General features: G+C 38.9%; 1 protein-coding gene and 1 long non-coding RNA gene across 2 annotated transcripts in view; one reads left to right on the forward strand and one right to left on the reverse strand.

The window, feature by feature from the left end:
- Window positions 1–467: 467 nt before the first annotated feature.
- The window catches only part of nags (N-acetylglutamate synthase), a 31,357-nt gene continuing 8,731 nt past the window's right edge, over window positions 468–23,093 (forward strand). Inside the window, exons 1-2 of the mRNA XM_038276874.1 lie at window positions 468–914; window positions 15,153–15,433. Of these exons, the coding sequence (XP_038132802.1) occupies window positions 546–914; window positions 15,153–15,433 (650 nt within the window). The 5' untranslated portion in view covers window positions 468–545. The remainder of the gene's footprint in view (window positions 915–15,152; window positions 15,434–23,093) is intronic.
- LOC119777869 lies at window positions 2,341–22,766 on the reverse strand. The gene is made up of 4 exons (XR_005279985.1): window positions 22,376–22,766; window positions 21,299–21,405; window positions 2,519–2,775; window positions 2,341–2,448 (listed from the first exon to the last, which is right to left on the reverse strand). It is a non-coding gene; the product is annotated as an uncharacterized LOC119777869 (long non-coding RNA).

A 23,093-nucleotide genomic window follows, 5' to 3' on the forward strand; every position in this document is an offset into this window, starting at 1 on the left:
TTGACCTAGGTGACTGAGAATCTTCACCAGCAAGATGAGTGATAATTGGTAACGGGAAGAGTTAGACAGGTTACTAAAATGAGTAATCAGGCCAGCTCCTGGAGCCATGACAAAATCTGGTCTTTACAGTAATCTGAGTGTTGAAAGAAGCACTAAAATATGTTGTTTTATTTTGCTGCTTGCCAGGATTTCTTTTTAAAATTAACTCTAAAGATTTTCATTCATTCACAGTCATGTAGACTAGGTCTAGATATTTTTATATCTAACTTTGTAATACACTAAACTGCGTTTTTCCAAAGTACTGTATTTAAACTAAACATATTTGCAAATCTGGGGCCCTTATTTCCATCCCATATTTGATGTTTAGTCCTCCTTGAAAAGGCCCCCTAGCCCCCACCTCATGCGGTGCACAGTTGAAATATGAGAACTGCCGACACAGCAGCAGTGTGCTGAATGAAACAGCTGTCAGTGTCCATGCAGGCAGCACGCGCTGCACCCCATACTGCTGCACATCCTCAGCCTTCTGGAGTGCCTCATTTCTCCATATGTCTACTGTGAATAGCAGTTCCACAGGCTGTCGGGCCGCAAAGATGGCTGGAAAGTTTCTGTCTGGCTCCGGCCGGTGTTCCGCAGTGACCACCGGTCAGCAGCAGGGGCGGATGCGTTCTCATTGCCAGGCTGTCAGCTCCACTACTGCCCACATGGGAGGACCACCGGCAGCAGTGAGACAGCAGGATAACCCAGGGTATTTCTCTGCAACTGACAGAAATGCGCAGACAAACCGAAACCTAATTTACCGGGATGTTAGGGCTTTCCTAAACGAAGTTGGTGGGGATCCTCGGGAGGCCCGGTATTGGTTGACCCAGTTCCAGAGATCAACATTGGTACAGTCTCCTGCTTTTGCTGTGCTGGAGGTAAATATCTGTTAAGGTTTTGTTTACAAAAAATAAATAAGGTTTGAAATTAAGGTAAATTTAGATGGTAACCCTTTAATGCAGGGCTCACCAACGGAGTGCCTACTGGTACCAAGGGGTCTTTAAGGACATCAACATCGTTTTAAAACAGAACAACTCACCAGTGTGCTAAATTTTTAATTATATTTTATTCTATTGCTCTTCTTTATCTATTTATGGCGCATTTCATCCTATTTAGGTGAACACAGACTCCCCCATTTGTTGGTCATTAATATTACATCCCTTATGGCTCAGTACCCATGAAATAGCCTTTAAAATGTTGGTTACCCTTTCTTTAATGCCAGGGCCGGATTTAGGATGTTTCTAAAACAGGACCATCACATTTTGGTGCCCTTGTGTTTGTTTTGAACCTATGGCTCTGTTTGAAATCCTGGGCTGCATCCTCCAAGGTCAACATAGACTGGATCCTTCGAAGTCAGTGAAAATAAGGAGACCGGAAGTGTTTTGGCTGTGAATTTGAACAGGTCTACCCTTCGGCGGTTTGTATGCTCTGTTGCTTAGCAACCGTGAAAGTTGATACATCAAGCAGGAAAAGAATGAAAACCGAAGTTTTCAAAACTGTTTGTTTATTTATTTATTATTATAAAGTGAAGAAAGACTACACTCGCAAGAATCCAGAGTGGAATAAAGGTTCCAACCACCGGGAGCAGGAAGAACTAAATTCACATTTAATGATATAACCCTTAGTCAGTTAAATAACATGCTGTTGTCATTTTGTACATCTCTGATGTTGCTGCTATTTTCAAACATCCATTAATGTAAAAATGTCCATAGCTGCATATTAGTGATTTATTCTCCAGTTTTATATTGTTAAAACACTTGTTGTTCATATATCAACTCTTCCTTATTATGTTATTCTTATACATTTTTCTTAGGTCCACATTTGTGTGACCATTTTCAATAATCTTTCTGCTGCTGTAAATTTGCCAATTTTGGGATGATAAAGGGATTTTCTATTCTATAAAAGGGGTAGAAATTTATAAGTAAATCTAAACAATGTATGTATAAAAAATATATCTGCAAAATATCAGATAATATTCAACAACAAAAAATACTAAGTTAAGCATATTGTGCAAAACAGCAATAAAAAGGATTTAACTCCTATCAGACTTATAGTCCCCACACTGCAGATATGTTAGAATTACACTATTTCACCTCACAAATATTACTCTATGTTTAAAACAAAGATGAACCAAATTAAATGTAACCACAACCTTCTTTTTTTGGCCACACCCTTTGCAAATAAATCACCCAAGGAGGTGACACTGAGCTGCACAAGGCTCCACCTGTCATGTTTGGCTTCAGGTGCCTAACCCACATGCAGAACACTCCGAGACAGGATAAAAGTTCAAAGGTTTATTTAGCAGATGAATACAATAAATAAACAGATCCCAAGGGGAACTCGTCTGGTCACGAATGGATTCTGAAATGCACACAGAGTTTACAGCTCCAGGACTGGTCACTAGTGGGTTCACTGCAGAGGGGGACAGAGGAGTTAGTGGAGGTCCAGGTAATTTGCAGGATGAGAGTGTGCAGGGCTGTACCTGTACTGGAGTTGAGCTGAGCGGCTGAGGGGGGAACCTTGAGGGTCCATAGGTTGTCGGCAGGCTGAGGGCTAGGCGGAGGCAGAGCTGGGTTTGAGTGTTTGCAGATTACCGATTAGAGTTTCCCTTCCGGTTTCTTTAGAGAGCGGGCAGGCAGGTCTTTGACAGAAATAGTTCTCCAGGGTTCTTTAAAGAACAGACAGGCAGATTACTGGCAGAGAAACTCTTCTGGGTTTCAGGTTCCAGACAGGTTCAATCTAGGAAGCAGAGAGGAGAAAACAGATCAGGTTCAGGTTCTGGTGTTCAGGGAGTCAGAGATTCAGACAGGCAGGTTGGCTCAGCCTTGCTAACCGTAACTGGCAAACACACTGGCACTGGAGAGACGTCCTCTGCCTCCTTAAATACAGATCTCTTGATGAGCAGATGAGTGTCAGGTGGTTGCAATCAGCTCCGGCTCCAGGAGATCTAGTACGACCTCTGGTGGAGAAACTGGACAGACCTCCAGATCCCAACACCACCTCTTTAAATACTTAACTTTTATGCATGGCTTAACTTCAATACTTTGAATTATTAAGTGTTTACAACATTTATTTTGGATCAACAAGCAGATAAGAATTGAGTCTTTGAATAAATTAAGTATTTTAATTTGAAGTGTATGTTGTAATATAATATATTTACAACTGATCTGTCTGGTATCAAGAGCTGAGTCAATATAATGTGGTTTGCCTTTTGGCTACATACACAGGTAATAAAAAATGCATAAGAGATCATAACAGTTAATATAGTCTCACCAGAAAAAAAATCAATAAGAGCTAAACAATAAATGCATACACTACCGTTCAAAAGTTGCGGGTCACCCAAACAATTTTATGTTTTCCTGAAAATTCACACTTATTCACCACCATACGTTGTGAAATGAATAGAAAATAGAGTCAAGACATTGACAAGGTTAGAAATAATGATTTGTATTTGAAATAAGATTTTTTATACATCAAACATTGCTTTCGTCAAAGAATCCTCCATTTGCAGCAATTCCAGCATTCTAGCTGTTAATTTGTTGAGGTAATCTGGAGAAATTGCACCCCACGCTTCCAGAAGCAGCTCCCACAAGTTGGATTGGTTGGATGTGCACTTGTTGGGTACCATACGGTCAAGCTGCTCCCACAACAGGTCAATGGCGTTCAGATCTGATGACTGCACTGGCCACTCCATTACAGATAGAATACCAGCTGCCTGCTTCTGCTCTAAATAGTTCTTGCACAATTTGGAGGTGTGTTTAGGGTCATTGTCCTGTTGTAGGATGAAATTAGCTCCAATCAAGCACTGTCCACTGGGTATGGCATGGCGTTGCAAAATGGAGTGATAGCCTTCCTTATCCAGAATCCCTTTTACCCTGTACAAATCTGCCACCTTACCAGCACCAAAGCAACCCCAGACCATCACATTACCACCACCATGCTTAACAGATGGTGTCAGGCATTCTTCCAGCATCTTTTCATTTGTTCTGCATCTCACAAATGTTCTTCTATGTGATCCAAACACCACAAACTTGGATTCATCTGTCCACACCACTTTTTTCCAGTCTTCCTCTGTCCAATGTCTGTGTTATTTTGCCCATCTTAATCCTTTTCTTTTATTGGCCAGTCTCAGATATGGCTTTTTCTTTGCCACTCTGCCCTCAAGCCCAGAATCCTGCAGCCGCCTCTTCACTGTAGATGTTTACACTGGTGTTTTGCAGGTACTATTTAATGAAGATGCAGTTGGGGATCTATGAGGCGTCTGTTTCTCAAACTAGAGACTCTAATGTACTTATCTTCTTGCTCAGTTGTACAACGCGGCCTCCCACTTCTTTTTCTACTCTGGTTACAGCCTGTTTGTGCTGTCCTCTGAAGGGTGTAGTACACACCGTTGTAGGAAATCTTTAATTTCTTAGCAATTTCTCGCATAGAATAGCCTTCATTTCTAAGAAAAAGAATAGACTGTCGAGTTTCAGATGGAAGCTCTCTTTTTCTGGCCATTTGGAGCTTTTAATTGACCCCACAAATGTGATGCTCCAGAAACTCAATCTGCTCAAAGGAAGGTCAGTTTTGTAGCTTCTGTAACGAGCTAAACTGTTTTCAGATGTGTGAACCTGATTGCACAAGGGTTTTCTAATCATCATTTAGCCTTCTGAGCCAATGAGCGAACATATTGTACCATTAGAACACTGGAGTGATAGTTGCTGGAAATAGGCCTCTATACACCTATGTAGATATTGCACCAAAAACCAGACATTTGCAGCTAGAATAGTCATTTACCACATTAGCAATGTATAGAGTGTATTTCTTTAAAGTTAAGAATAGTTTAAAGTTATTTTCATTAAAAAGATTGGTGCTTTTCCTTCAAAAATAAGGACATTTCAATGTGACCTGAAACTTTTGAATGGTAGTGTATGTTGAAATGTTCTTTGACTTAAAGAAATCATATGATATTGTCAAAGATGAGCTACAAATGAAATGTTGTCAAACAAGTTATAGAGATAAGAAATTAGAGGATGGTGTTAAATTATTTAAGAAGTTCCTCTAAAAATATTGTGCAAATAGGAGATCATAAGTCCTCATTGTAAGATAACATTATTATCAGATTCTTGACTAGGGTGGCCATTTCTATAGCACCAAAAAGGAGGACATTGTGTGGCATATCAATAAATTACTAAGGTATACATAAGAATCGGGTAAAGTCACACTTATAGTACAATTCTTAGTATGGATGCTTGTGTAGCTGAATAGAACAAAATATTACAGAAATGTAAAAAAGAATCGGTTCCCAGCATTTGTATTTATTTAATACATTGTGGTGTTTAAAAAGTGACCACCGAGATGAATCTTTAAAGTGCAGAATACCACAAAAGTATAGCTTTATTTTTAAGAGCCTTGGTCTTTTGGGAGCTTATCTTAAAGGAATAGTACACCCAAAACATGATTAGCCTTCATTTTCTACTCACCCCCATGCTGAACAAAACTCTGGAGTACTTTTTTGATATCTCAAATGCATCTGGAGATCTGGGAGGCTTCTTGCTGTCTGCTGACATTCAAATAAGGGAGGTCTATGGCGCCCGAGACAGAAAGGTCCACAAAAGTCCACAAAAACTTGTCAATATTCCTCCATACTGCTCGTCCAATGTAATCCAAGTGTCCTGAGTGGGTAGCATCCAGAATTTACTCGAAATGAAGTCATTTAGAACGTTTTAGAGCCTAAACAGTAGTGTATAGGATTTCCTAATAGCGCCCCCATGCGCGCTCACGATTCTACGGAAGCCGGCAGACCAAACCAGCGCATTCAGCTCGGCAAAGAACTCATGCTCTTCCTCAACACTGAAGTCCTCAGACATTTTTCTTTCGTTGTTTCTTTCTTTGCACAGGTAAACAGCACATTTCTTCTTCTACGCTTGCATTATCGGCAGACCAGACGCTGAATGCGCACTTTCTTCCGGTTTGGTCAGCCGGCTTCCGTAGAATCGTGAGCGCGCATGGGGGCGCTATTAGGAAATCCTATACACTACTGTTTATGCTCTAAAAACATTCTAAATGACTTCGTTTCGAGTAAATTCTGGATGCTACCCACTCAGGACACTTGGATTACATTGGACGAGCAGTATGGAGGAATATTGACACGTTTTTGTGGACTTTTATGGACCTTTCTGTCTCGGGCGCCATGGACCTCCATTATTTGAATGTCAGCAGACAGCAAGAAGCCTCCCAGATCTCCAGATGCATTTGAGATATCAAAAAAGTAATCCAGAGTGTTGTTCAGCATGGAGGTGAGTAGAAAATGAAGGCTAATCATGTTTTGGGTGTACTATTCCTTTAAGTGTCTGTGTGTGCAGCAGACCTGTCTTTATTGTCATCCCTTTAGCTATGGGCGAATCACTGAAATCCAATTTCACGTCACAGTCTACACTTCCGTAGGACTAGTGATGTTTTATAGTATAGTCCACCTTGTAACTCTGCACAAGTTATTTTAGCATCCAGGGGCGACAAAACTTAATGTAAAAAGAGTTTGCTGCTGCACATTTATTACTTTTATGTTATCCGTACTCGCACGCCGTTTAATTACAGCTTTTCCTTGACTGCTTATGTCCACATCGCATCGACAAAGTGGCAGAAACCATGGAATGAATCTACACCACCTTTGGTCATAAATTCACGCTCTTTCGTCCATTCTGGGTTAAACGACGTCCTGGTTTTGACAGGAAGCTAACTTTAATACTTAGCATCAGTAATTCTGATCCTTGTTTACTTTTGTAACCAATGACAAGCAGATCTTTATCTGACACGCCGACACTCTTAGAAAATCATCTTTTAGATCAGATAGTGATGCATTTTTGATGATTGATATTGTGCTGCAGCCCAGCAAAAAAAAAAGTAAAATAAAAATCTGCTCTACAAGTCTAGTGCCTCATAAAGGAGGACAAATACACGTCTGGCTGGATGCTGCGCTGGACGCCGGATAGTGCAATGAAAATCCGGACTGTCCGCCCTTAAGCCGGACATCTGGCCACACTATCTTGACGGATCAAAATGCACGTTCTTGACGCGTGTTCTTACAGAGACAACGCACATCAAATACGTGCGTTTTTCTAATATGAATATATATCTTCCTTTTCGGACAGCCAATGCATTTGAGCTGGTTGCATCCAATTGCTGATCAAGGCAGCCAGACCAAAAAAAGTTGAGCACAGATCTGCTTTGTGGGAAACTCTGCACAGAGTTCTGTGTGGCATATTTGCAAGTTCACTGCATTGTCATTTCAAAAAGCCTTAATTTTAGGAATATATCCACTACATGCACTTTGCTGTTATTTTGAATCCATTTCCATGCATATTTTCATGTAAAAATGTTTTTCACCAACATGCATCGCAAATTAATGTGTTGTGCTTTACAGGAATAACATAGAACCGTTCACCAGGTTTTGCAGCTGAGAAGTGGTGCAGTTGTTTACGTGACTGCAAACAATGCAAACTTTTTGCTTCTATACAGGTTCGAATCCGGCTGAGGCAGTTCAACTTTTCCCTTTATATTCTCTGTTGTCTCTAACTATGCCTGTTTTGTAGTTGTTGTTTTTTTTTGAGAATATAATCCATAAATCTAGGCTACTTCACTGTTTTTTTTTACCCATCGCCATGCATTCTTTCATGTAAAAACATTTTACATTGCGTTAATAGAATGACAATAAAGGGGCCACTTGTGTTCCAGTAAATGTGTCTGTCTGACTTGTTTTCTGTATGTTTCCTGCATATGACTAACCTTTTCCCAAGCTCATGATGCTTTCTACAACCATGGAGCAACTGCTGTTACAATTAAATGTAACAGGAATTTTTCTGATTAAAAGTGTTAGTAGTGCAATGATAAAACACTTGCTTAGTTAAATCATTGCAGGTTCGAACATAGCTTATGTTCTCTCTCTACTAAATATATATTATTTTTTTTATGTTTACCATGTTGCTGTCTTTTTGTAGTTTTGAGGAATGATATATATATATATATATATATATATTAACCACATCACAGGAATGTTCTTTCAATCTACTTTACTTTCAGTCTGCAGATGGCACCATTAACGAGTAGGCTTCTGGCAGAGCAGCAACCAGGTCCTCTCTGAGATACTATATAGGCAAGGTGTGTCTCTTTTTCAAGAGAGAACTGGATTCTGGATTCTTTCATCTCTTTTATTTATTATGAAACATTATTTATCTATTTCACACTACCTTTGATCACTAGTCATTACCTTAACTTATGTGTACTACAACAAGATCCAAATGTGTGAGATTCTTATTACATTTTCACTGTGGAGTAGGTGATCAGGTATGGGTGCAGCGCCTTCCATCGGGGGTATATCCAGAAAACAGGTACTATGTGACTGTCACATTTAATTGTAACAGCAGTTGCTCCATGGCTGTAGAAACTATTATGAGCTTGGGAAAAGGTTAGTTATATGCAGGAAACATAAGTAGTGTCAAAAGTACATGTTTAGCCGCATGTCGTCATGTAACTGCTGGTTGTCTAGGTGGTGTCCTGAAAACAATGTGGGCTACATTAATAATTGTCAATCCTTTTGGGGAAAGCCTGGTCTGATTCGGAGAGATGGCATCCATCCCACTTGGGATGGTGCAGCTCTTCTTTCTAGGAACCTGGCCACATTTATTAGTCCTCCAAAACCCTGACCACCCAGGGTGCAGACCAGGAAGCAGAGTTGTAGTTTAACACACATCTCTGCAGCTTCTCTACTGTTACCCACTCTTTACTCCATCCAGACAGTGTCTTGCCCATGACCAAAATCTAATAAATTAGCAAATATTCCCAAAGGAGTAAATCATGATAATCTAATTAAAATTAAAATAACTCCAATTGGGGAAAAAGTTAAAACGATTAAATGTGGTCTGTTTAACATAAGATCTATTTCCTCTAAAAGTCTGCTATTTAATGACTTGATTTGTGATAATCCCATTGACTTATGTTGCCTTACAGAAACCTGGCTGCAGCAGAGGATTATGTGAGCATAAATGAGGCAACTCCTTAAAGCTATTTAAATTTTTTACATACCCAGATGTTCTGGGTGAGGAGGATAGGGTTAGTAGCAACAATCTTTCAGTCTGACTTACTGATTACTCCCAAAACAGTTAATACCTACAACTATTTTGAACATTTAACCCTTAATTTCCCTGATCCAAATTTCAAAGCAAGAAAACCTCTTCTTTTTGTAACTTTGTATCATCCACCAGGTCCTTACTCTGAATTTTTAGATGAGTTTTCAGAGTTCCTTTCTGATTTGGTTTTAAATACTGACGGGGTCATCATACTGGGAGATTTTAACATCCATGCTGACATTGAAGGCGATAGCTTAAGAGCAGCCTTTAATGCTATCTTAGACACTATTGGCTTTATTCAAAATGTGAATAGTCCCACAGATTTTCATCTTCATACTTTGGATCTTGTGCTGACATACGGCATAGAATGTGAGGAAATAACAGTATTTCCTCACAATCCTGTCCTCTCTGACCACTTTCTAATAACCTTCAGGATTATTTTAACAGATTTTTCCTCCCCCAAAAGAAGGTTCAATTTTAGTAGATCTTTATCAGATAGAGCAGTTATACATTTTAAACAATCTGCTTCACATTCTCCTCTGTGTTGCTGAGCAGTGCTGCAGAGTGCAAAAGCTTAGCTTGTTCCCCTTCATAGGTTGATGATTTTGTTGATGGGGTTGCTAGTTGTCTGTGTATTGCCTGAGACAACGCAGCTCCTTTGAAAATGAAAACCGTTAAAATAGAAAGCTTGCTCCTTGGTTTAAAGCAGAGCTGCGCACTTTGAAGCAAAATGCTAGGAAACTGGAGAGAAAATATCGCTCCACAGGCCTGCGGGAGTCCTACCTAGTCTGGAAAAATAGTTTACTGCTGTATAAGAGGACCCTTTGTAAAGCAAGAGCAGCATACTTCTCCTCATTAATAGAGGAGAATAAGAATAATCCTAGATTTCTTTTTAATACAGTTGCCAAACTCACTCAGAGCCATAGCTTAGTTGAACCATCCATTCCACCTAATATTCCACCTTAAAAATAAGATCATAAGCACTCCTCTATCCACGATTGTATCTGAGGTAGACATGATATCTGAACTGGGTTTAGACAGCTTTGATCCAGTTGAACTTTTTGAGGTAGCAAAATTATTGTCTTCATCTAAGCCTTCAACTTGTATGTTCAATACAAGATCAATTTCCAACCAGGTTATTTTAGGAGGTATTTCCTTTGATCTCCACCTCCATTTTAGATGTGATTAATCTATCTCTGTTACAGGGATATGTACCTAAGGCTTTTAAGGTTGCTGTAATTAAACCTCTGCTTAAGAAACCATCTCTTGACCCAGATGACTTGGTCAATTATAGACCTATATCCAATATTTCTTTCTTATCTAAAATTCTTGAGAAAGTAGTTGCCAAACAAGTTTGTGATCACTTACACCATAATGAACTTTTGTCCTGTTGGATCTCAGTGCTGCATTTGATACAGTTGACCATAATATTCTTTTAGAAAGACTTGAATATTTCTTTGGAATTAAAGGTACAGCACTAGTCTGGTTTAAATCCTATCTATCTAATGGAATTCAGTTTGTTCATGTTAATGACAGATCTTCCACATGCTCAAAGGTTACCTGTGGAGTACCACAGGGATTAGTGCTAGGACCAATTTTCTTTACTTTATACATGCTCCCAATCGGTAGAATTATTAGACAGCATGGGATTAATTTTCACTGTTATGCTGATGATACCCAGCTATATCTGTCTATAAATCCAGATGAAGCTAACCCATTACATAAATTACAGGCATGTCTTGAAGACATAAAAACCTGAATGACTCTTAACTTTCTGCTTCTGAATGCAGACAAAACAGAAGTTATAGTCTTTGGACCAGAGTCTTTGAAAAATAAGCTGATTAGTGAGTCACTTCATTTGGATGGGATTAAACTGATTTCAGATAATAAAGTAAAAAATCTTGGTGTTGTTTTTGATCAGGACCTTACTTTTAAATCCCATATAGAACCCTGTCCAGGGTTGATGCTGAGAAACTAGTCCATGCATTTGTTACTTCAGGGCTGGACTATTGTAATTCTTTACTATCAGTAAGTCCACAAACTCTAGTTAACAGCCTTTAATTGATCCAAAATGCTGCAGCCAGAGTTCTGATGAAAATTAAAAAGAGAGATCATATCTCTCCTATCCTGGCTTCACTTCATTGGCTTCCTGTTAAATCCAGAATAGAATTTAAAATCTTCCTTCTCACTTATGTTCCTAACAGAGCACTTCGCTCTCAATCTGCAGGTTTACTAGTGGTTCCTAGAATTTCTAAAAGTAGAATGGGAGGCAGATCTTTTAGTTATCAGGCTCCTCTCCAGTGGATCCAACTACCAGTTTTAGTCCGTGAGGCAGACACCCTGTCTACTTTTAAGGCTAGGCTTAAAACTTTCCTTTTTGATAAAGCTTATAGAGTGGCTTAGGTTATCCTGAGCTATCTCTATAGTTATGCTGCTATAGGTTTAGACTTTAGGAGGACATAGGGACCCCCATTTCATCATTCTGCTTCCTTCTCTCTGTTCTCCTATTCTGCAGAATCTGTTCAATCTCTAACGTTCTGCTCTCTCTGCTTTTCCTCAGAGTAGCTTTGCCTCGTCTGTTCCTGTTTGGCTGTAACTCCACCTTGGAGAAAAGCGTCAGCTGTGCTGCTTCCATCAACACCCTTGTTTATAGATGCTGGAGATCAGCCTGTTTTCCAGTGTAGTCCTGTTTCTCTGACTGTGACTGGCTGGATGTGCTCTCTTCATATTCTGGCATGGGAGCTGGCTCGGAGCTCATCTGCCTGGCCGTCTGTTTCCTGGACGGGGAAGCCTTTTGCAACTGCTTTTTGTGTCTCGACTTCTGTCTCCTTGAACCCCAGTCGGCCTCGGCAGATGGCCGCTCACACTGAGCCTGGTTCTGCTGGAGGTTTCTTCCTGTTAAAAGGGAGTTTTTCCTCTCCACTGTCGATTCAAGCATGCTTAGTGTGAGGGATTGTATTTGAGTCAATGAGTCAATGCAATCAGCTGGTTTTCCTTAGATAGAACACTTTGAATCAATTTGATTGTATGATCTGGTTGAACTTTAAAGTGCCTTGAGATGACTTGTGTTGTGAATTTGGCGCTATATAAATAAAGTGAATTGAATTGAAAAGTACACACATTTGTTACTTAAATAGAAGTATATATACTGCAGTTTAAAAACACTGGTAAAAATTGAAGTATCAACTTGACCTCTTTACTCAAATAAAAGTGAAATAGCATGTGCTCCAAAAAATACTTATAGTATAAAATTATAAAGTAACCTTTCAAAAAAAACAGCCACATGCCACTATATGAATTGAAAGCTAAATTTTTTGAATATTTTAAAAAATTCTTTGAGATAGGGCCAAGGATAAGGGAGGTCTTGTTAGTCTGTGTCTCCATCCCCCGATACTCTCTCGCCTGTTTCCCACCTTTCAGACATTTCAACATCTTTTTCCAAATCTGATATTGTAGCATGGCATAGACAATACGTGTGTACAGTTTGAAAAACACCTGCTTGCTTGATAATTGCCTAATAATTTTCTTTGGCGTCAGCACAAATTTGACGAATAGCTAACCAATGAGTGTTTGTGTTATATGACTCATCCAATTACACTAGTTTTCACTAAATGTGGATTGCGCCAATGATCTGCATTGGATGGTGTACATGATGTGAAATAAATATTTATAAACATTAAACCAGGGGTAACCAATTAAAAATGAGTGGGGTCCGAATAAAGAAAATCATCAACCAGTGAAGATACGGAGACATTCTGTTTTATGATCAGAATTTTAACACTGAAATAAAAAGAGGTATTTATGCATTCATGTTATACACTGAATTAACAAAAAAAAGAAGAAATTTACAAAAATTGCATCCTGTGCTAGATCAGATGAGTTGACACTGTATTCCTGTATATCCATCAAATCCAAAAATTGCATCCCGTGCAAGATCAGAGGAGTTGACACTATATTCCTGTATATCCATCACTAGTTGAAGGACAAGGGTCAGCAAATGCAAATTCTGCCCTGTAAAACAATGACAGCGCAATTGTCGCTGTAGCGGCACCCCAGCTCCTTTAGTTTCTTCTGTACCGCATGGAAAAACAGTCTAGCAACTAGTATTGAAACGTGAGCTATTCCAGATAATGTTCTTCAACTTGTGATGTTTATTAAAAGAAAACAAAAATAAGAGAACCTCCACATTCGTATAATATAAACTCGGTCAAAAACTGTGTTGCTTCCAGCATATCTATTTTCCCTCAGTCCTTACGTACAGTAGGTAAAACCAACAAAAAAAAAAAAAAAAAAAAAAAAAAAATAAAAAACACATATACAATTACAGCATGCAGGAAGCCCAAAAATCTGCATTTCAAATTGCATTTCTATATTCTATGCTTTTAATATTAGAGTTTTTTAAACTTAAATTATAATCTTAACAACAAAAAAAATATCAATCTTGTATTTTAACCCTTTTTAAAACTATAAATGAATTTGTCTCAAATTGGCTTTTACAGTCGCTATATTATCTGAAGCCTCATTTGGAACTTTTAAACAGGCTTTTGAAAAACTTTGATAATTTGCTGCTGTAATATAGATTTTTTGGAATAAAAAGCTAGCAGATGTGCATAGTCAAAAAATAACAGAAATACAATTATAGAGCATTCAGTATTATAAGAAAGCCCAAACTGTTTCTGAGTAAATACATTATTGTATGAGTGAAGTTCTGTTCCGTTTATGTCTCTTTCATTGTAAGTGTGAAATGTCCCATGCTCCTGAATGCACCATAGCAATCTGACGCTCGTGAACGCATCACACTGGTCTGTGTAGATGCGCGTTTGATTTTCCGCTTAAGACAAAGCTTTGCAGTTTCCAAACTCACGTGAATAACAAGAGACTACAACAAATAAATCAGCCGTACCTCAGTCAAAATCTTTGGATTTAATGTTGTTCATAACACCTGTACTTTTGTAAATGAATCTGCCAAATATCCACTATTTTTTTCCACGAGAGGTATATTTAAACGTTTTTATATCATTAATATAACAACAAGTAGCTCCATTTGTCATATTTTAATCAGTTTTCCTGGTTGATATGCAGTTGTACAGATCGAGGCGCGCTCCCGCCCGCGACTGGGGATACATATCTCGGCAGGCATGCACTCTTCTGCATAACATCGGAACGCGGTCCCCTAATCCGTGACCTCTGCATTAAACCGAAGCCAAGAGTAACGAGTAAAGGTTGTTTTAAAAATGTAAGGCATAGAAAGTACAGATACTTGTGTGAAAATGTAATGAATAGATGTAGGAAGTAGGAGGAAAAATAAGTAATAGAGTAAAGTATAGATACATAAAAAGTGTACTTAAGTACAGTAACAAAGTATTTGTACTTCGTTACTTGACACCTCTGGTCAAAACAGTGTTTCTTTAAGTCATATGTCACTAAATCCTTTTAAAAGTTTGACTTTCGTGACTGATTTAAGCGCCTCAAGTTTGCTAGTTTTTAACCTATTGTTGTCATCATTTAGAAGGTTATTGTTGTTGTTTGCTGCACTGCAAAAAATATAAATCTCAATAAGTTATTTTTTCTTAAAATAAGTGTGTTTTTCCTTGATTTGAGGAGATAAGTAAGACACTTTGCCAATGGAACAAGACAATTTCCTTTTAAAATAAGAAAAAAACTATTTTATCGTCTTATTTCAAGTAAATATTATCTAACTATCTTATTTTAAGAGTGAAAATACTCATTCCATTGGCAAATCATCTTATTTACCTGCTCAAATTAAGGCTAAATATACTTAATTTAAGCCATTTTTTACTTATTTCTGGATTGTTTTTGCAGTGTGTAAAATGCAGATGTAAATAAAAAGTAGGTTAAAATAATTCAGTGTCAGTACCATGAGAGAAAAAGAAACTGAACTACAAATATAAACTGATAGATGTGTTGTAAATCCTTCAAATAAAAAAAAAAAACTACAAATACTAGAGTTTCTCTTAAAACTCTTTAAATCTTTCGTTTCTCTTCAAGGTGGACAGCTCAGCATTCCAAAGCAAGGGGATGGTTGATAGCCTGGCCTTTGGGCTGTCTTTCCTGCAGAGGATGGACATGAAGCCTGTGGTGGTGATGGGCTGCCATGACAACGAGGAGTCAGGACCTATGGAAGCAGTTAGTGGGTGTTGGTACACCAGAGGTTTGGTGGAGCGATGCCAGCAGCTGACAGAAGCCCTACAGCAACACTCAGCATCCGTTCTGCCATTCTTTTCTGCAGAATCTTTCCTACAGCTGCAAGAAGCACCACCAGGAAGCAGGTTCACATAAAGCTTTTAATTTAAAAGAAAAGAAAACTTAAAGGAATAGTACACCCAAAACATGATTAGCCTTCATTTTCTACTCACCCCCATGCTGAACAACACTCTGCAGTACTTTTTTGATATCTCAAATGCATCTGGAGATCTGGGAGGCTTCTTGCTGTCTGCTGACATTCAAATAATGGAGGTCTATGGTGTCCGAGACAGAAAGGTCCATAAAAGTCCACAAAAAACGTGTCAATATTCCTCCATACTGCTCGTCCAATGTATTCCAAGTGTCCTGAGTGGGTAGAATCCAGAATTTACTCGAAACGAAGTCATTTAGAATGTTTTTAGAGCATAAACAGTAGTGTATAGGATTTCCTAAAAGCGCGTTCACGAGTCTACGGAAACCGCGGCAGACGAAACCAGATGAAAGTGCGCATTCAGCTCGGCAAAGAACTCATGCTCTTCCTCAACACGGAAGTCCTCAGACATTTTTCTTTCGTTGTTTTTTTCTTTGCACAGGTAAACAGCACATTTCTTCTTTTACGCTTGCATTATCGGCAGAGCAGACGCTGAATGCGCACTTTCATCTGGTTTGGTCTGCCGGCTTCCGTAGCGTCGTGAACGTGCAGGCGCGCGCTTTCAGGAAATCCTATACACTACTGTTTATGCTCTAAAAACATTCTAAATGACTTCGTTTCGAGTAAATTCTGGATGCTACCCACTTAGGACACTTGGAATACATTGGACAAGCAGTATGGAGGAATATTAACACGTTTTTTGTGGACTTTTATGGCCCTTTCTGCCTCGGGCACCATAGACCTCCATTATTTGAATTTCAGCAGACAGCAAGAAGCCCCCCAGATCTCCAGATGCATTTGAGATATCAAAAAAGTACTCCAGAGTGTTGTTCAGCATGGGGGTGAGTAGAAAATGAAGGCTAATCATGTTTTGGGTGTACTATTCCTTTAATGGAATTGTTAACAGCATAGACAAGTGTGCATTGTCCAACAGAAATACTGGCAGTTTTCTGTCAAGGCTCCCTCTAAGGACAATTGTATTTTTGTATTTTAATGTATTATTTCAATTTAAAGCTTTTGCTTAATTTCCTTTAGTTTTTTTTGTTTTATTTTGGAGAGTTTTGGGATTGGAGGTCATGTTTTGGTTTTACACACCTGGACCATCTACCATTCTGTTTTCTAGCCGAAATAGATTTCTCTTGTATCTTGTTGATCAATAACCAAGAAAATGGGATAGACACATAGACACTATTGTTTACATATATGTAGTGTTAAGAGTAACAGCATTGAGTAATACCAGCATCAGTAATTGTTTTTCATTAAAAAAATAATGCAGCTGCAGCTGAGTAAAAGGCCTATTGGCTACAGGGTACAGACTGACACGGGAGTGGATTTTCACTCCTGTCCCGTCCCACTCCCACAGAAAAAAAATGGTGTCCCGTCCCGATCTCGGGCCAAAGTAGAAATCTAAATCCTGTCCTGTCCCACTCCTGGTGAAATTACTCCCACTCCCATCCCGCTCCCATTCAGAATGACTCCCGCTCCCACACCACTCCCATTCCTGTTGTTTTTGAGCGCGGGTGAAAAACTCAGAGCGGAAGCACTGTTGGTTTTTGGGTCGTGTAGTTTTTTTTGATTCGCATATAGTGTAGGCTTCAAGGAAAAAAACTACAAAATGGCGGTGCCGCGCCAGTACTGGATTTTTTTTTTTCTATTTTATTTTATTTTTTGGCATCGATCCTAGTTTTTTTTTTTTTTAGTTATTATTGGTTTGCTCCCGCTCCCGTCTGCTCCCGTTAATGTTTAATCCTGTACCGTCCCAATCACGTGATCGTTACTAATACTGACTCCCATCCCACGGGAATCCCCTGACCCGTGAGAATCCCGAAAAAATGTCAGTCTCTACTACAGGGGGCGAGGTGTCTTGAACACAAACTGAGAGGAGATAGCCTGACAAACCAGCATAAATGGGAGATGAAAGGTGTTATTTAGTCTGGTGCAACAGGAAGCTGGTGGGGGAGTGTAAACAAACAGCCTGTTGGAATATGTCCTTCTCAAAAATGAATGAGATTAGAGCTGCTTCCTGCTCGCGTTTCAACGAAAACCCCAAGTCTAATCCTTCCAAAACTGATTTCAAAGCTGAGTCAAAAAACACTATCAGAGCCAGCGGTCCTTCACACAAGACTATGCCGAGAGAGGGCCGCTGCAGCGAGGCTGCGGTTAGCCTTGGCTGCCATTAGCCTCGGAGCTCTGCTGCTTACCACGGTCCTCATAACTTCGGAAATTGTTTTTTTAATTACCCATTAAATCAGTAAATGGACCATATAGTGACGCTTTACAGTATAATATTCTCGACTGAAATTATCTTAAAACATACTTTTACTGAACCACAGCAACAGAAAGAGAACTTTCAATGGATTGCAGCTGCTGCTGCTGCTGTGCATGCTACTGTTGTGCTTTCTCCAGCATCGTGCAGCTTTGTCATCATGCCCTCAAAACCCCGCCCACTTTGAATCCAGACATTCAGAACATATCTCTGTGTTGTTATTGGCCTGCCAGATTTAGGGCCTGGAGCATAGATCGAGGCTAGACCGACTCACAGGCAAAAAAGATTTTGGCTGCTGGCGGGTGGGGCTAGTTTACTTGGCTAAAGAGAAGACACAATGAAGCTGAGCCATTAATTCAGTTACGTCCCTAAAAAAAGATCTGCCCTGAGCCGAAGGCTAAAAGTTTGTTTGATTTCCTTGTTAGCTATAGGAACAAAGACTTTAAAGATGTCCAATTAGAGCAGCGATTCTTAACCAGTGTGCCACGGCATACTAGTGTGCCGTGAGAGATATTCAGATCGTAGGAAGATAGCCTTATCAACACTGGCTGACAAGCTGGCTTTCCTTGGCAACACATGTTGCTTCCTACTTGCTCAATATTATGAATTCACTTGCTTGTTTACTGTTTCTTTTTCACTGAAAGAAAAACAGATTATACAATTCAGCACTTTTTTTTCTTCTGGAATAGCATGACTCCTATTTAGTTCCCCACACAGTAAGTACAATTTGTTTTTGTTAATTTGCTTGAAAGCATTGCTTTAAGCTATTTAGTCAGTTTGAAGACTGTGATGTTAAAAAATATTAAGTTATAAAACATTTCACTTGGTATATTGTTCTTTCATTATAAACAAAAAAATATGGCATACATAAATATAGTGCAACTCACACAATATTTCAGATGTGTGGTAAATTAAATTAACTTTTTAATTTAACCAATATCAAACAATTTATTTTTCATAATTATACTCCCAGTTGCATATAAATTCTCATAAGGTTTATTTTATACCACAAGGGTCCTAGCAGCATGCGCTGCTACTGAAATTAGTCTTCACACATTTGGCCATTGTGTAAATTAAATAAATCTATTGTTAATATGACAAACTGCAGGTTGGGAGAAAGAAAGAGAGAAAAAAAGTTGCTCTGACCACCACTGACATTTTAAAACTTATCCCTGGAACATGACACATTTCAGATATATTTGATCTATCTTGTAATAAAAAGTGTCTTTTGATTTAAGATGAAAAAAGACAAACGCAGAGTATAGGTCAATGACGCCATATACTAGACAGTGCCGTTGATGTCGAAGAGTATTTCAGATTTTATAGAAACTTGTTCTCACTGGAGCAATAGAATTGAAACCAACAAATTGGGAGATAATTTCACCATACACTATAAAGAAGTCAGTAAAATACACAGCAAAACACCGTCAAATAGCAACACTAACAGACTGTGAAAACAAAAGCGGTCCTCTACTTAATAGTTAATCAAGCAACTGGAAAAAAAACACTGAATATAAGTCTAAAGCAGGGGTTTTAAACGTCTTCCAGGCTAAGGACCAACAACCTGATGGCGAGATGGAGCGGGGACCCCCTAATTATATATATTGTGTGAAATTGTATTATATATATTATATTATATCCAACTAATCCTATAGTCACTCTTTAACAGTTGGAGTCATGTAATGAAAGTAATTTTGCCTTTGGATTATTAAAGTATACCTGATTTTGATTCTTTGTTGAGGGTCAGGTGTTGTGAATGAAACGGTGCCCTGCTTGAAAGAGCTCCTGTGTGTCACTGAATGCGTGCATTGATGACTGAAAGACATCTTCTGCCTCCATTTATCTGTTTACTACAGTGTGTTGAATTCATTTTGATGTGCATTTAAAGACATTTCAATTAGTGGAAAAAATTGCAGGGGGGAATAATAAAAAAAAAAAAAAACGTCTAATCAACCAAAACTTTCGCTACCCCCATGCAGTACCTCCTTCGACTCCCTAGGTTTTGCGCACCCCCTGTTTAAGAATTCCACTCTAAAGAAAAATAAAAATCACAGTGATTTACTCTAAAGAATAATAAATATGCATAAATTTTAAAAGAAATTGCTGTATGGATAACATTACCTAAAACCTTAATTTTTCCGGCATTATTTGGATTAAACTACAGGTTACTGAGTTCTGCACATTAACCTCTTAAAACCTACCGGGTCGCCGGCGACATGGTGGAACTTAAGTTGGGTTAATAGCTCAGAATGCATAAAATTCAGTGCAATATTGTAAAAAAGCTGAAATATCCTCAGCAAAAGACAAAAAGAAATTATAAACTTTATTATGAAAAATATTTAAGCCCCACTAATTTCAAGATATTAAGATCAACAAATTGTACCATTTCTTTTTAATGCTACTTAATTTTCTGTTTCATTTTAATAGACAAAGGAAAAAATAGACTATCATTGAAGAAACAAGTAAATTCACAGTTGAAAATTAGTTCTTAAAAACTGTAAATTTAGATAATTATATGCAAAAGCTGCATTTAAAATGTTTGTGACACTGTTTTGTCTACTTAGCTTTTATTTGTGCTATATAAGTTTTGATATGCATTGCAGGCTCATATGCAGATTAACCTATCTACTAGAGGGCCCCAAAGACCAATTAGTTTTTTTTTTGCATGATGGGTTATAATTTCTAAATTATCAGAGATATTGTAAAAATATGCAATTTTGCAAAACCTGATTTTTATTGTCTACCTTTGCCACTTAGTAACATCTTTCAATTCAATTAAATATCCATTCTCATTGTTATGCGGATGACACCCAGCTACCCTATTTATCTGGTAAGCCTAACAGCAAACTACTTCATTTATCTCTCATCTTCTGTCTTGCTGAAAGTAACGCATGATTCAATACTAACATCCTGAAGCTGAATTGCGACAAAACAGAGATCTTTGTGGTACGAACCAAAACAGTTTTATCCAAGACTGACAGGTCCTCTCTTACATTTGACAGTTCCATCTTCTCAGGTCAAGAGTCTGGGTGATATCGTTGATAGCACACTTTCATTCACCTCCCACATCAATAACGTTACCCATTCTGCTTATCTTCACCTACAAAACATTAATTGTCTTTCTCCCTCTCTTTGCACACACTCTGCTTCTGTTCTGATCCAATACGTTTTCACCTTCTGTATCGATCACTGCAACTCTCTTCTTTTTGGCCTTCCCCTTAAATATCTTTTTAAGCTTTAGTTGGTCCAGATCTCAGCTGCTCTTTTAATTAAATAAAACCCCCATTCCCTTCCCAACACCCCAGTCTTACAGGGTCTTTACTGGCTCTCTGTCAGCTCCAGAATCTAAGGGTGCTCCGATTGATCGGTCACTGATCGGTATCGGCCGATAAAGGCTTTCAATAGTTTGATTGGCGGTCTCCATAAAGGCCGATCAGATAGGCCGATGAAACGCTTGGATTCAAAGTCAAAGTAGCTCAAAGTCACATGTAACCATGCCCCATCCATACTCTTAGATTGTCCTTTTCCACTCACCTTGTTAAGCCTCCTGCCTGCCTTGTCATCCTGTGGAAAAGAGCTTTCTCCTGGTCTGGTCCTTAACTCTGGAATTCACTCCCACCTGTGTTGTGCAAAATAATGTCCTGCAGATAATGAATAGATGGTTAACTAGAACTGGAGTTATAGTTAATTATTTATTCTATTCAAAATCGAAGGCAAAATCAATTTAGTGTTCTTAGGTGGATAATTGTAAATCTAGTGGCCCAGGTTAAGTTATCATCAAAGCTATTAAATTATCAAGAACCTTCTATCTCTGTTTATTCACACTATTACCAAAAGGGGGTGGATTCACCCTGAGTGATAAACCCTCCGTCATATGAACGACCAAAACCACTACAGACTAACCAATGATGTCTTTATTCAAATAATTTAGGATTACAGAAAATCTAACATCTATGCAAACACTACACACTACTAGAAAAATAAACACGAGGTAGATTAAATGACTAGTTAAAAAAAAAATCAAAAATAAAGAATAAAATGAGATAGAAAACAAAGAAATAAAACCATAAGAGTCCATTTACTGGCGTCTGAGATTGTCCAAAATATGCCAGATATTAATACATTCACTGATGTCCGTTAGCAGCGGGTATAATGATAACAGTGCAATTGATCATGTAACATAAACACATCCAGCTTAATATTGGTAAAATGATTAAAAATGTATTAACAATAGCAGCAGAAATCGTTTAGCAAAACACATTGCCAGACAATGTAGCTGTCTGTGTGAATGGGTGTAGCTCATTCTCCACGTGGTGAGAAGAACAAAGACAAATGGGGGGAGGAACAATCGGTAATCAAGATGATGGCAACCACGGGACCACACGTGGCTGAATGTGATAACTTTATAACTATCTCAAAGCAGAAACAACAAGAGGACAGGAAAGCACAGAAACGAGAATAAAGAACAGAAAATTATTTCAACCAAATGAACAAACTCTTAATCAGCACAGATTAAAAATTCAGCATTAATTCAAATCCCTGAATCTACCTGTCTCTCGCCCAAGCGCAGCACCTCATTAATGCATCAAAAGGAAAGGAAATTGATTTTACTTTGAGTTGCCCGGTCCGTGAAGGAGCATGGGTCCGAGGGAGCATGTGGTCTGGCTCCGGTCGCGCGGATCTCCTTCAGCCCCGGGTCCGGTCTCGGAAACTTCAGTCAGTTCGATGCTACAGCAGAGGGCCTGATATGCTCACGAGTTGAAGAGGATGGATTTTGGAGAAGTAATCGGCGGGAAGCATCCTTCCGGCCGGTCTTCACAAAAAGGGGAAAAACACACACAGCTCACAGGCTTCTGTCTCCTCAGTTGGCGCAGCCGCTATGCAGGATGGAACACTACGATCCGTGACTTTTGACGCAGGAAAACGAAAGCTACTTCCAGTCAGCTTTCTTCTGGTATTTCACGTGAAATGGAGCCTCTCCTATCGGGTTAAAAACCCACCGGAAAAGTAAGAGAAAAAATGTCTGCTGCTGGGTTTTAAACCATGAGTGACGTGCGGGCACTTCCTGTCTGCGTATCGGCTGATTGGTCCGTGCCATGAGTGACACGAGGCACTTCCTGTTGGAGTATTCGGTTGATTGGTCCGTTTGAGGTGGCCGCCTCCCACAGAGGGCCGGTACGTTCTTGTTCTTGTTTCGGCGGGAATCCTTTGTTCTCCTTTTTGGCGGGAATCCTTTGTTCTCCTTTGTGGAGAAGAGAAGGGGGATGGTTTCAGGTGGTTTCTCCAACTGATTTTAGCTCCATTTCGGCAATATATCCTAATGTATGTA

Source organism: Cyprinodon tularosa, unplaced genomic scaffold, assembly GCF_016077235.1.
Source record: "Cyprinodon tularosa strain WSP-4 unplaced genomic scaffold, ASM1607723v1 ctg1285, whole genome shotgun sequence".
Lineage (NCBI taxonomy): Eukaryota > Metazoa > Chordata > Actinopteri > Cyprinodontiformes > Cyprinodontidae > Cyprinodon > Cyprinodon tularosa.